Here is a 12,926-nt window from a genome sequence, read left to right as displayed (position 1 = left end):
CTCAGCCAGATGCCCCCAGTGATGTCTAGGGAGGATGAGCGCTCTCTCATCTCTCAGTCTACAGAGCTAACCTGAAAGCTGACTCAGGGAAATCAAATGACCATGCAAGCTTTGTGCCACAGTCCCCCTGGCCAAACTGGCAGACAGAGAATTGACATGAGTGGATGCTGTTTGCCCAGACTTGCTGTGGAAGTTTATGAGCAAAGAGTGGTGGGCCACTTCCCACCGCCCAGCTAGCTTTACCTGAAATAATGACATAGAAACTGTATTCTTTTAAACACTGCTTGGCCCATTAGCTAGCTCTAGCCTCTTACTGGCTAACTCTCACATCTTGATTAACCCATTTCTAATAATCTGTGTAGCACCACAAGGTGGTGGCTTACCGGGAAGATTCTTAACCTGCGTCCATCTCGGAGAGGAGAGCGATGGCATCTGTCTCACTGCCTTCTTCCCAGCATTCTGTTCGGTCTACTCCACCTATCTAAATTCTACCCTATCAGGCCAAGCAGTTTTCTTTAATTAACCAATGAAAGCAACACATAGAAAGAAGATCCACCTACATCAATTTTATAATGGTAGCACCATAATAGCAGTAGCATAGAAATTTCCAGTGCCTAAAGCATTAGCATTTGACCCTTGAAAATTCTTGGTAGCAAAAACAAGCCGGTAAGACTTCCATATGTATGTGTGTAAGAAAATAGGGTAGGAGGTTAGAAGGGTTAGGGGTGTCCTGATTTGTAATATGAAGGTGTTGTGTTTATTTCCTATGACTTGATAATTCAGTACCTTAATTTACCATCAACAGCTCCTGGATTTTAAAAAGGTGCCAGGAATTCTATCAGCTATGGTTAAAAGGGAAGTTTACCCCTTTTAAAGAGAGATATTAAAGGGCAGGCAAGATGGCTTAGTGAGTAAAGGTGATTGTAACGGGGTAAGATGACTTGAGCTAGATCCCCTGCACACACATGGCGGAGGAACTAGAGGACACTGAACCCTACAAATACTCCTCTGGCCTCCACATATTCCACATGCATGCACACACATAATTAAAAATAATTTTGGAACACAGTGGACTTAGTTGGGAGTGTCACATGTTCTGAAATGGATCGTGCCTACCTTGCTGTGAAAGAAGGGAGAAGGCAGAAAGCCACTAACCATTCCCTGTCTTTGCATTTGAAGTGTTTCTTTCAGGGAGATCGTGGTGAGCTTGCTTTCTCACCAAGTACTGCTCCAGAACCTGTATGACGTCCTGCTGGAAGAGTTTGTCAAAGGCCCCTCTCCAGGAGAAGAGAAGACATCGGTCCAAGTGCCAGACACCAAGCTGGCTGGCTTCCTCAGATACATCTCCATGCAGAACCTGGCTGTGATATTTGACCTGCTCCTGGACTCCTACAGGACTGCCCGGGAATTCGACACAAGCCCGGGCCTGAAGTGCCTGCTGAAGAAAGTGTCGGGCATCGGAGGCGCAGCCAACCTGTACCGACAGTCGGCCATGAGCTTCAACATTTACTTTCATGCCCTGGTCTGTGCCGTTCTCACCAACCAAGAAACCATCACTGCGGAGCAAGTGAAGAAGGTCCTCTTTGACGAGGAGGAGAGGAGCTCTGATTCCTCGCAGCAGTGCTCGTCGGAGGATGAAGACATCTTTGAAGAGACTGCACAGGTGAGCCCTCCGCGAGGCAAGGAGAAAAGGCAGTGGAGGGCCCGCCTGCCTTCGCTCAGTGTACAGCCAGTGAGCAACGCAGACTGGGTGTGGTTGGTCAAGAGGCTGCACAAGCTCTGCATGGAGCTCTGTAACCACTACATCCAGATGCATCTGGACCTGGAGAGCAGCTTGGAGGAGCCACCCACCTTCAAGAGTGACCCGTTCTTCATCCTCCCCTCCTTCCAGTCTGAGTCGTCCACACCATCCACGGGAGGCTTCTCCGGGAAAAACACGCCGTCGGAAGATGATCGCAGAGAACACCTAAGTGAGCCTCTGAGCCTGAGAGTGGGCAGCGGGGACGTGCTGCTGCTACCCCCCAGCCCCAAGATAGAGAGGAAGGATCCTGGCCGCAAGAAAGAGTGGTGGGAGAGCGCGGGGAACAAGATTTGCACCATGGCTGCTGACAAGACCATCTCAAAGCTGATGACTGAGTACAAGAAGAGGAGGCAGCCGCACAACCTGCCTGCCTTCCCCAAGGAAGTCAAGGTGGATAAGAAGGGCGAGCCCCTGGGGCCCCGGGGTCCCGATTCCCCACTGCTTCAGCGGCCACAGCATCTCATGGACCAAGGGCAGATGCGCCATTCCTTCAGCGCAGGCCCAGAGCTGCTGCGGCAGGAGAAGAGACCCCGCTCGGGCTCCACCGGGAGCTCCCTGAGTGTCTCCGTGCGAGATGCAGAGGCACAGATCCAGGTACGGTCCAGCTAGCAGTTTGCTGCAGATGCCAGAGGTGTCCCCCTTGCAAAACCTGCATCCCCAGAGATGTGAAACCAGCAGGGGAAACGAAGGATGGAGTTCAGGTGGCTGAGTGCTTGCCTAGCATGCAGGAAGCCCTGGGTTATATCCCCCCACTCCCGTTCACCTTCCTGAACTAGGTATGGTCAGTCCTGCAATCCCCCAACAGAGGAAGTGAAGACAGAGAGATAAGTTCAAAGTCATCCTTGGCTAACTTTGAGTTACTTGTTGTGGGCAGATCAGGCTACATCAGACAAACAGAGATCTGGTACATAGCAGGTGATATAAATCATACCTCCAAGTCAGAATGACTGGACCTAGGCTGTGCCATCTGCCTGAGAAACAAATTTTCTTCTCAGGTCATTTCAGAAACCATTTTCCTATGTTGGCATACACAATTGAGAAGTAGGAAGCCACCTGTATACATAAGACACTAAAGCTGATTTTACAAATAGGCTTTAGCTGGCATTGAGCTCTCCTCCTGTCATTTGAATATGGCTCTGGGTCTGTTCTGTTGTTCAGAAACAATGTATAAAGAAAAGAGCCAGACTGGATGCTGCTTTGTTAAAATGGATCATTTTAACCATTGTGAGCACATACATAGCATATCAAAAGGAGTTTGAGAGAGAAACAGCATTGATAGTGCTTATCCAGTATAAGAAAATATGGAAACAAAGAACTAGGGCGATTCTAGATGAAGTCCTTTACTGTAGAGTCTTGCTAAAGGTGCATCAGAGGAACTCTGCATGTACACACATTTGAAATACACCCTACAGGAGTCACGCCTCCTCCTTTGAAACATATACAACAGAGAAGTAAACTTGATAAGACCGAGTCTGCCTAAGTTTGCTAGACTAGTTTCTTCAGTACTAGGGATTGAGCCTAAGGCCTGATGCATGTAAGGCAAGCCCTCTTCACTAAGGGACATCCCTGGTTTGGGCTATGTTGTTTTTAAAGTATCCAGTAACCATGAGATAGCTGTTTATTCTTTTGCTGGTAAATTTCTTGGTGAATCCTGTCTCTTAATTGTTTTTAAATGTGTTTGGGTTTTAAGGATTTTAAATCTCCTAAATTAAGGTAGAAGGATCTCAAGTGATCCAGGTGCTAGCAGACAGCTAATTGAACTATCAGCGTCCGATGCCGATTATCTCCTCCTGCGTTTTTAGTCTTAACAGTTTGTGAAAGCTAAACATAAGCCATCCCTCATGTTAGAGGATTCTCTTCCCACCCTTCAGTATGTGAAATGAAAACCAGTTTATTATAGGCACATTAAATCATTATTATATAGGGCTCAATCCTGAGAAAACCATGTGCAGATTCCCAGAGCTTAACAGTGCAGCTGTGCAAAACCATGAGGCAGCCAGTAACTCTCTTCCATCCTCTCTCATAGGCATGGACCAACATGGTGCTAACCGTTCTCAATCAGATTCAAATCCTTCCAGACCAGACCTTCACGGCCCTCCAGCCAGCAGTGTTCCCATGTATCAGCCAGCTGACCTGTCACGTGACTGACATCAGAGTTCGGCAGGCTGTGAGGGAATGGCTTGGAAGAGTGGGCCGCGTCTATGACATCATCGTTTAGTAGACTCAAATCCCTGTGGTCAGAGTCTGTCTGTCCATCCAGCTGATAGTGTTTTCCCTACCACCAGCCCATTCAAGCTAGGTCTCTGAGAAACTAGTTCTCTGAAACCTAGCAACGCAAAGCTTTTTCCAAGCTCTCTGAAAATTAGCCAGCCTTGGGCTAGTCTGGATGCCAAAGTAGTATCCAAGGGACACGGTGATCTCTGGCCTCGCACACTGTTACAGGAGAGTCTGCATTCACTTCTAAATCTAAATTTAATTTCCAAGTGCATTTGCTTGTCGTAGTCTACCCAAATGGGTCATTTTTAAGAGCTCTCCTGTAGAAGCCCGAGGCTGATCCATTTAATCCATCATTTTCAAAAATCAATGTTAAGTCCTAAGAAAACATTTGCCGGTGAGTCAAGCTGATATATATATTCATATATCTAGCACCAGACATAATTAATCAGAAGAATTTTTACATTCTGATGATTATAATTTGGTTGGGAAGAAAACTGCAAAAGTGTATTTTTTCCAGTGCTCTAATCAAGGGAAAAAAATTACTTCTAAAATATATTCAGGACCATTTCAACATTATTAAGTTGTTAAGATTTTCAGGTTAATAGTCATAACTTCCCCCAGGTAAGGTACTGTTGTGCCTTTATTTCTCTGTTTCTAAAGGAAGGAAATTCTTTCCTAGCGTGATTTTGAAGTCTGTGGCTCAGCAGTGGTGTGCACTGTCGCGAGACTTTGATACTGACGACCCTGTGTCCCATGAGTCTTTGCTTCTGCTCCCAAGGCAGACAAAGAAAAATGGTGCCTTAGTCTTTTGTTGCACAGACATTTCTATGCCCCACAATTATCTGACTGTAAGGTATGACACTCAGATTTCTTAAAATGCAATTCACTTTATATCCGTATCCTTTGGAGGAAACGAACTCGGAGTCCTCCATCTGGTGGGCATACTTCTCAGGGGAGGGGCAAGAAGTGTGGAATGGGGATACAGCTGGAAGGGGTGGGCTAGGGACCGTGACAGGATCGTTGTAAACCTTCCACTACAGCACAGTTGGGAGAGGATGGTGTGAGTTACACAAACTCTAGACTGAACGGGAAGGGACACAATGAATTTAGAAAACTATTTTTTTTCTATATAAAACACTTCTCTCTAGCAAATTTACTCTCTTAACTCATGTTATTCAGACCAATATTTTAAGGAGATATTTCTTTTTCTAAGTATCATTAGAAAATTTATTTGAAACGTAGTACCATATCTGTGGCGGGTTAGGAATTAAGAGTGAGGTTCAATCCCTGATACTTAGGAACCACTGAGCTTCCCCAGCCCTCACCACATATTATATACATTTCTTACAGTATAGTAATGACTATAAAGCTTTTCAGGAAAGCCCACTCACACTCTACAGTGTAGGATTGGTTACCGAGGCATATGTGGCATTTCCCCAGTGCCTGAAACTATATTCATATGTCATCCTGTAAAAATGAGACTTCACTCTTCAGTACTGAAGGACCTCACAGGGGCTGAACTTTATCCGGCAGTAATCATCAGTGTTGCCCTCCGTGAGAACTCAATAGCTATCTACAAGGTCAAAGAAAGGTGGACTGGCTTGTTTGGGGGGGTCAAAAAGAAATCCCCATTCTCCATGTCATCCACACAGACCACAGAATCTAGAGGACATTTTCCTAGTCCCACAAAACAATCTCTGCCTTCAGAGACAATGATTCAACTTGGGTAATAATTCAAGTTGAAAAACTGACCTGAAGAGATGTTTTGCTTTCTCTCTTTTCTAGTGCTGGAATCAAACCAGGGTCCCATGCAAGTTACACAAATATTCTCCACCACTGAGCTGTATTCCCATCTCTCAACTCTTTATTTTAATAAACAATGAATTATTTTATCTACAACTTTAGATTTTATATACCTTGTAAATGTAGTTAAAGAGTTAAAGATTTTGCTTCATTTTGTCTTTCTCAACAAAAGAAGTATACCCTAGCTGTTTAATTTTGTAGATTCTTTGGGGGATCTGTTCTTGCTTGGCCTATAAGTACCTCGCTTTACTAGAAAGAGCACCTCAGTTAACCAGATTAAAGAATTACAGCATGTCACAAAAATGTGACCTTTCTTGAAGTATAAAAGGCAGTTTCCTTGTACATATGTCCCAGAAGTAAGACTCTGGTCTACCACAGACTAGTTACAAAAGCATGCAAGACTAGCTTTTGTGGACGTGTTCTCTAACAGCCTGAAGAGGGCCTGAAAATAAAAGGTCGAGATAGCCCTAATGTCATACCCAAGATGTCCTTGCCTGCAATGTGGGAAATATTGGCATATCCTCCCACCACCATCCTCTGAGAGTTCATTCAAAGTCCCATGTGTTCTTAGACCACCTCCAAAGCTCTCTGTACTCCAGAAAAGGCCTCGGGGTCTTCAGAGTCCAGCCAGAGGGAGCTACTTACAGTTCCAAATGGAATATGACTCAGTGCAAAATCATGATCAATGAGTAGTCCTTCAGTTTCATTGCCCTGCAGGCGAGAGGATGGACAGCGGCCCCTTCCCTCACTACTGTAAGTCCCTCTCCATGTCTAGTCTCTGCCTCTGCCCCTCTCTTCTTCCACCCTTTCGGCCTCTGGATGGAACCAGTGTTTTTTCCTTAGTCACGCAGGCTGAACATCAAGGTCAAGGTGGACTTTTGAGCTTAAAAGAGGCATCGTCACTGTATGTCCCGAGGTGAGCAGAACGTTGCTCCTAGTTGCTTGTATTTACTGTCAAAGTTCTATTGCTTAGACATTTTCCCCCTTCTTTTCTTAGAAAACTGTGCACCATGAAACAAGCAACCCAGAACCACATAAACCAGGTGGCAGGGTGCCTGTGTATCATGTGTCATCCCGGCATGGTGCACACCCACAATTCCAGCCCTCCGGAGGTGGAAGCAGTAAGATAGAAATTCAAAGGCATCCTCGGGTCCATAGGGACTCTGAAGCCAGCCTGGGCTACGTGTCTCGCCTAGAGCAAGGTATCAGATTTAATAACGGAAGGCTCATAAACTAATCAGAGAGCCTCACTTAGCTCCCGAAGCTCTCAGTCAGCTTTTAAAGATGTTTAGGCTGCCTCTTTACACACTCGGTTCTCTTCTTCCCTTCATGGTAGACCCAGCTTTCTCCATGAATGCAAATTTTTACCGTTTTAGGTAATTTAAGTCACTAACCGTCACTTGACTTCAGGAAGATGCTAACAGATATTTCAGTTCAGATTGAAATTTTTAAATCAAGCCAGACTTACACCTCCAATTCTAGCACTGGAGAAGCTAAGAGAACAAAAGAACTGTACTGAGTTTAAGGCCAACTTGAGTGAGTTCTAGGTCAGCTGGGGCTACAGTGTAAGACCCTGCCTCAAACCACAAATGTTAATTTCCAAAGTCCTCTTAACTTAGATTTCCTAGCATGACGATCAACACAAGCATCTTGTTTAAAAAAATAATTCCACAGTCAATGGAGCGACTTTGTCCGGTAGCCTTAATTACAGGAGGGTAATACAGATCCATCGTCTCCCCATATAGAGAAGAGCGCTACTTAGGTAGAAACGATTCCTTTTTTAATTAGAAAACCTATGACTGGAGAAATGGCTCAGGGGTTAAGAGTATTTGCTGCTCTTGCAAAAGATTCGGGTCTGATTCTCAGCACTCACGTGGTGACTCATAACGATCTCAAAATCCAGTTTCAGGGAATATGATGCCTTCTGGCCTCTGGGGGCACCAGGCACACACGTGGTATGCATATACATAAATGCAGACAAATACTCATAAACATAAATAGTTGCTGAAAAGTGTAACAATCTGTTATCAGTGCCACCAAACTAAACAGAATGAAGGTCTTTGTTGAAGAGGTAACACACTGGGTCACTTTAAACCTGGGTCTTTCCCTAGTTAAGTTCACAGATCCAGAGTGGTCCATAATTTACACAGGTTAACAAATAGAAGTTGAAGGTGTTTGCAGAGAAGTATCCCTGAACACAAAGCCCGCACACGTTCTTGTGCTGAGCCGTCAGCACTGAGTAAGTTCCGCAGCATGAGAGAACAGGAAAACTGCAAGGCCTTCATCAGAGGCTTAAAATGAAACCATTTGCTTCATAGCTCTATCTGGAGTATTATGTGGACTTTAAAAGTAAGACTTAAAAGTAATGTCTTTATGATGAGAACATAAAGGATATCAAAATCCAAACCTTAACCCTAAAGAAAACATTGAGTGTTACGTTAAAGACTCAGTAATGTTAGTGAGAAACAATGGGCTCAGAACTGCCATGCCTGTCTGATTATAAATGAAAGAAACACGGCAGCCTGCATGGACATGTGTAATTCACAACCCTTTTCATATATCATTCAATCAACAAAGTGCACTGTAGCCAATGGAGCCCCCTCTGCCAGCTTCTCTGGCCAGTGCGCAGCCTACAGGTCACTATCAAAGCTTGGAGACACATAGACTAATCCTCTAAAACTGTACACATCCGCTGAAGAGGAAACCACAATTTTGTACAAAATGGGCTGAAGTTCCGGGTAGGACAGCATCTGTGGGACCATGTGCCACACCCCAACATTTCTGCTTACTTCCATAGGTGAGGAAAGAGCCAGAGACTCCGGTATCCTGCAATAACCTGAGGACACAGACGTGTTTGGGAACCACTGAGCAGGAACCCAGCAAGATTTAGCGTGGCCTTAGAATAGTAAAGAAACACTTTTGAGCATTTTTTTAACTGAAAATATGAGCTTGATATTGGGAAAGATTTATAAAACTGGTAAAGAGCTTGATTTATAATTACGCTCTCTTGGAAAATATGACCCCACTATTCAAAGCAGAGGAATCTAGAAAGAGGTTGTTTTTAAGAAATCCCCTTGCTCTGGGTTATCTTATAGTATTTGTAATTGACGTAAAGTTACCTAAAAATTTCATTGACATGTTGGAATAGAAACATCATTTAGATGTTCAAAATATAAACACATTACTTTAGGAAAAACAGAAAAAAAGGGGGGAATCATACACACCCAGGGTTATTCAGGAGAAACTAAGTTGAGAACAGTGATTAGTTTCCGTATAAACAGAATACCATTTATTAATTAAAAAACACTATGACATCAGCGGCATGCTACAAAACCTTTCACTGAATCATTGTATCACCATGCAGAGAGGTTCCAGGGAGAAGGGATTGGCTGACCCCAACAATCAGTTCCCATTCAGTCGAGTTCCTTCAATCTTAAGATCTGTGAGTTCCTGTCCTGGCGACTGAGCCAATGGTGTCTAGTTTCTTTTGCCTGAAGAACAGTGGTTCTCAAACTCTTCACATGCATGTAAATTCACCTACGGGTTTGTTAAGCCGCAGATGCCCTTCTTCTGATTCTCTCCATTTGGCAATCTGCGTTTCTAGCAAGCTCCCAGATAAAGCTGCAGCTCTGGGAGCCATAGACTAGAAATCATTGACTTTCAGATCCACCTGCCTTATTGAGCGCTAAACTGAACTGACCCATGGGCTGACCAGTTGGGATTAAATTACTTACAACATTCCAATCCCCGCTCCCAGTTTTATTAGACCAACAATTGATTCTTACACACTAGAAGACAATGAATGTATGCGTTGTACGGAACAGTGAGATAAGTCCAAGCTTCCCGTCTTTGTATTTAGAAACATTAATTCTATGAATGATTGTTTGTATCCTGTTGACCCTTTGACTTGTACTGAAGGTAATCAAATTTATGTGGTACTTGCATTCCTTCCTATATCATTTTAATGAGATGTTTCCATGTATGGCTCCATTATGGCCTGGCTCCTGGCTTACAGAAGTTTTAGTTTTTAAGTAGTTTGCTTGCTTTCAGTTACTTTACATCTTGGATTGGTCATTAACTTATCAGCATTTCAACACGTTAAGACACTTCTGGTGGTACCCTTGTCTTTCACTTAACTGTGTGGTGGAAGTTAGTATTTTAGTTCCATGTTTATCTGTAAAGAGTCTACTAAATGGCTTGGTGGAAATTTTCAATGTGAAACAGTTCCTTTTGAGCAATAGATATACTGGTCTTGCCGTTTCCATAAATATTGTGTTTCTAAAGAGATCGACACAAGGTAAACTAATTCTTATTCAACATGATGGGACAGAGAGGAAAGTCAGCCTGTGTGCTTTGAGAACCCAGTGAAATGTTAACCCAGATACTGAGGGGCCTTAGTTTAAATTTTAACTCTCTTGCCTAGTTAATTAGCTTCAGAGTTCATTTTTGATTAAATCATAAGGACCATACAATAGGAAGAGAAAGAACTGATGATCTGTGTTTTTATTAAATTAAACATCCAAGTAAATTAAAAATCTATTAATGTAATTCCAGCTACTCAAGCTTGCCTGGACAACATAGTGAGATTCCATCTCAAGAATAAATAAGTAAATAAACATGAGTTTTTAAAAGAAGCATAGAAGGAGTCAAGAGAAAAGTAAGTATTCTAAATATTGTCCATTTATAAACTATTAAAATTCCATATAATTTTCATTGACCCAATAAAGTTTATATTTATGTCATTTAGACTATTGTTTGAATAGAAGGCAATCATTCTAGATACTTAAAATCAGTCAAAGCATATCATCGCAATGTTAACGGTGCCAAGAATTCATCTTTGACTTTGTGGTTGTACATAACTGAGTTATTATTTCCTTTTCTTCCCATAACAATTTAAAATTATGCACATTAGTTCCTTTAATTCTGGTTTCAATTACATTTTAAAACTCAGTCTCTACAAAGACTTATTTCCAAACTGTTTCATCAACTGTTGCCAAAACAGAAGAGGGAGAACCTGAAAACCAAGCTAGGTTTTCTCTTAGACTTAGGGAGGCTTAAGCCCTTGACACCACCAGCTAGCAGTGACCATCCACAGCACCTCAGGTCTGTGTTCACCCTCTGCCATCATTTCCCGGGCAGCTCTTTCCTCTGGTCCAGTATGGTAGCAATCAGTTTCCTACTAGGTAGCTACTTTTAGTCAAAGATGAATGATCTGGGTATTTGGGCTTCTCTTCCAGTGAGACCTTGTGGTTAGAATATCATGTGGTCTGATGGGGTGGAGAGGGTACCTAGAGGGAAAGGTTACTTTCCTTTCTTGTTTTGTTTTGTTTGTTGTTGTTGTTGTTGTTGCTTTATTTTGTGTGTGAGTATGTGTTGGAATAAGATGGAGAGCTAAAACTCAAATATTTATTCCTCTAACCAAATGCCAAATGACTTCTATTCCGCAGCGATTTTTTAAGAGGAATAAACAAACAAATTACGTTTTAGATAGTTCCCCTAGTCCTAGCCCCACGTAAGATACAACCACTAGGTAGCAGCATTCCTTTTATCCATTTTTGTATTATACCAAAGAATGAGCTTATTTTCATTAAAAATTATGAATAAATGAAGCTAAGTATAGCCATAGTGATTGAGTAGACTTGCCATTTTACCTATTAAGAGGGAAAATTCATCCTTGCAGCCAGTTCACCAGGAGCCTTGAATTATTTTGTTTACTCCAAAGGCCTTGTCAAGGAAGTATCATTTTTTGTTTTGACTTATTACTTAGCCACATTTACCTTTACAAAGTCCTGAAAACCACTCTCCTTCAAGTGTTGCTATAACTGTCTGGTTTGATATAATCTGTTAGTTCACTGTTTTTTCAGGTCTCTGTAAGCAAGCTTGCAAGTGTATTTTGTGTATATTTTATCTGAAGTGAAAAGCAAATTCTAAAGAGAAAATATTTTAAAAGATACTGTATTTATGTCGCTTGTGTTGTAGAATAAAGATTCAAATGCATCAAAAGTCTGATATGGGAAGCAATTTTCTTCACGTGATATGATTATTTGAATAAATAGCCTGTGTTTATAAGGACTCTGAGCCATGGCATTTTATAACTCCGGGGCAGGATCGTTTACATTCAGTCTTCTCAGATGGCTACAATCCCTCCCTAGTCCTTCTACCTAAAAAAGAATGTTGTAGAAATATAGACCACTGTTTCTGTAGGGGGCAGAGCAAGGCCTGAGTGAAGCCCTGATTGAATGTGTGCTGTTGACCCAGGCACACATCACCTCAAGCGCTCCATCAACTCAGAGGAAAGTAGCAGAGCCTCCTCCCCCTGGGGAGTGAAACTCAGAAGGGAATAGAAGAGTCTTCCTCTGGTGTGTTGATGTTGATAGCGGTGCAGAAAATGTCTACCATGGCTTTCTCCCTCAGGATATTTACGACCCAAAGACTGTTCCCCCTGAATCAGCTCAACCTGTCCCCTTGATCCCGCTGCACCCCATAAACCTGGCCTCCTTGTATATCCATATAGAATAACCCTGTCTCCCTGCTCAATCTTATGTAATAAACCCTCTTACTTCTGAGTGCTGAGAGTTCTCCAGCAAAGAGTCCAGTACACCCAAACCGAGTTTTTCTCCATGTGTCAAGTCTGTGTTTTTTCTTCTTTCCCTCACCAGCCCAGTAAGGTTCATCCCTGGAGCCATGCAAGAAAGATATGGCGATTTGTCTACCTCTCCTTAAAATAAAGATTTTTTCAACATATTCTTTTTAATAACAGATATCAAATTCACATTTTCATAAGTCATAATAGCTATCAAATTTACATAGATATTATATCTTAAAAACCAAATTATTCCCTTTATTTTCTCATACACAAATCTCTATTATTATTTTAATATTGAATGAAATGTAACCACTTCTCATGATCTTAAACTTGGAACTATGTCCCAAGACTGTGTCCTCACACAAAGATAAGCCTAGGTGGGCTGGAGAGATGGCTCAGAGATTAAGAGCATTGCCTGCTCTTCCAAAGGTCCTGAGTTCAATTCCCAGCAACCACATGGGGACTCCCAACCATCTGTAATGGGGTCTGATGCCCTCTATGGCCTGCAGGCATACACAC

At 42.6% G+C, this 12,926-nt stretch overlaps 1 protein-coding gene across 1 annotated transcript in view; it reads left to right on the top strand.

The window, feature by feature from the left end:
- Positions 1 to 11,824, top strand: part of Arfgef3 (ARFGEF family member 3) — a 148,773-nt gene extending 136,949 nt beyond the window's left edge. Inside the window, exons 33-34 of the mRNA XM_050159506.1 lie at positions 1,180 to 2,395; positions 3,828 to 11,824. Of these exons, the coding sequence (XP_050015463.1) occupies positions 1,180 to 2,395; positions 3,828 to 4,019 (1,408 nt within the window). The 3' untranslated portion in view covers positions 4,020 to 11,824. The remainder of the gene's footprint in view (positions 1 to 1,179; positions 2,396 to 3,827) is intronic.
- Positions 11,825 to 12,926: the final 1,102 nt, after the last annotated feature.

Source organism: Alexandromys fortis, unplaced genomic scaffold (assembly GCF_014885135.2).
Source record: "Alexandromys fortis isolate MF-2015 unplaced genomic scaffold, M_Fortis_MF-2015_v1.1 scaffold_107, whole genome shotgun sequence".
NCBI lineage: Eukaryota > Metazoa > Chordata > Mammalia > Rodentia > Cricetidae > Alexandromys > Alexandromys fortis.
The sequence above is the reverse complement of the archived record's forward strand: the minus strand, read 5'-3'. Positions and strand labels throughout refer to the sequence as shown.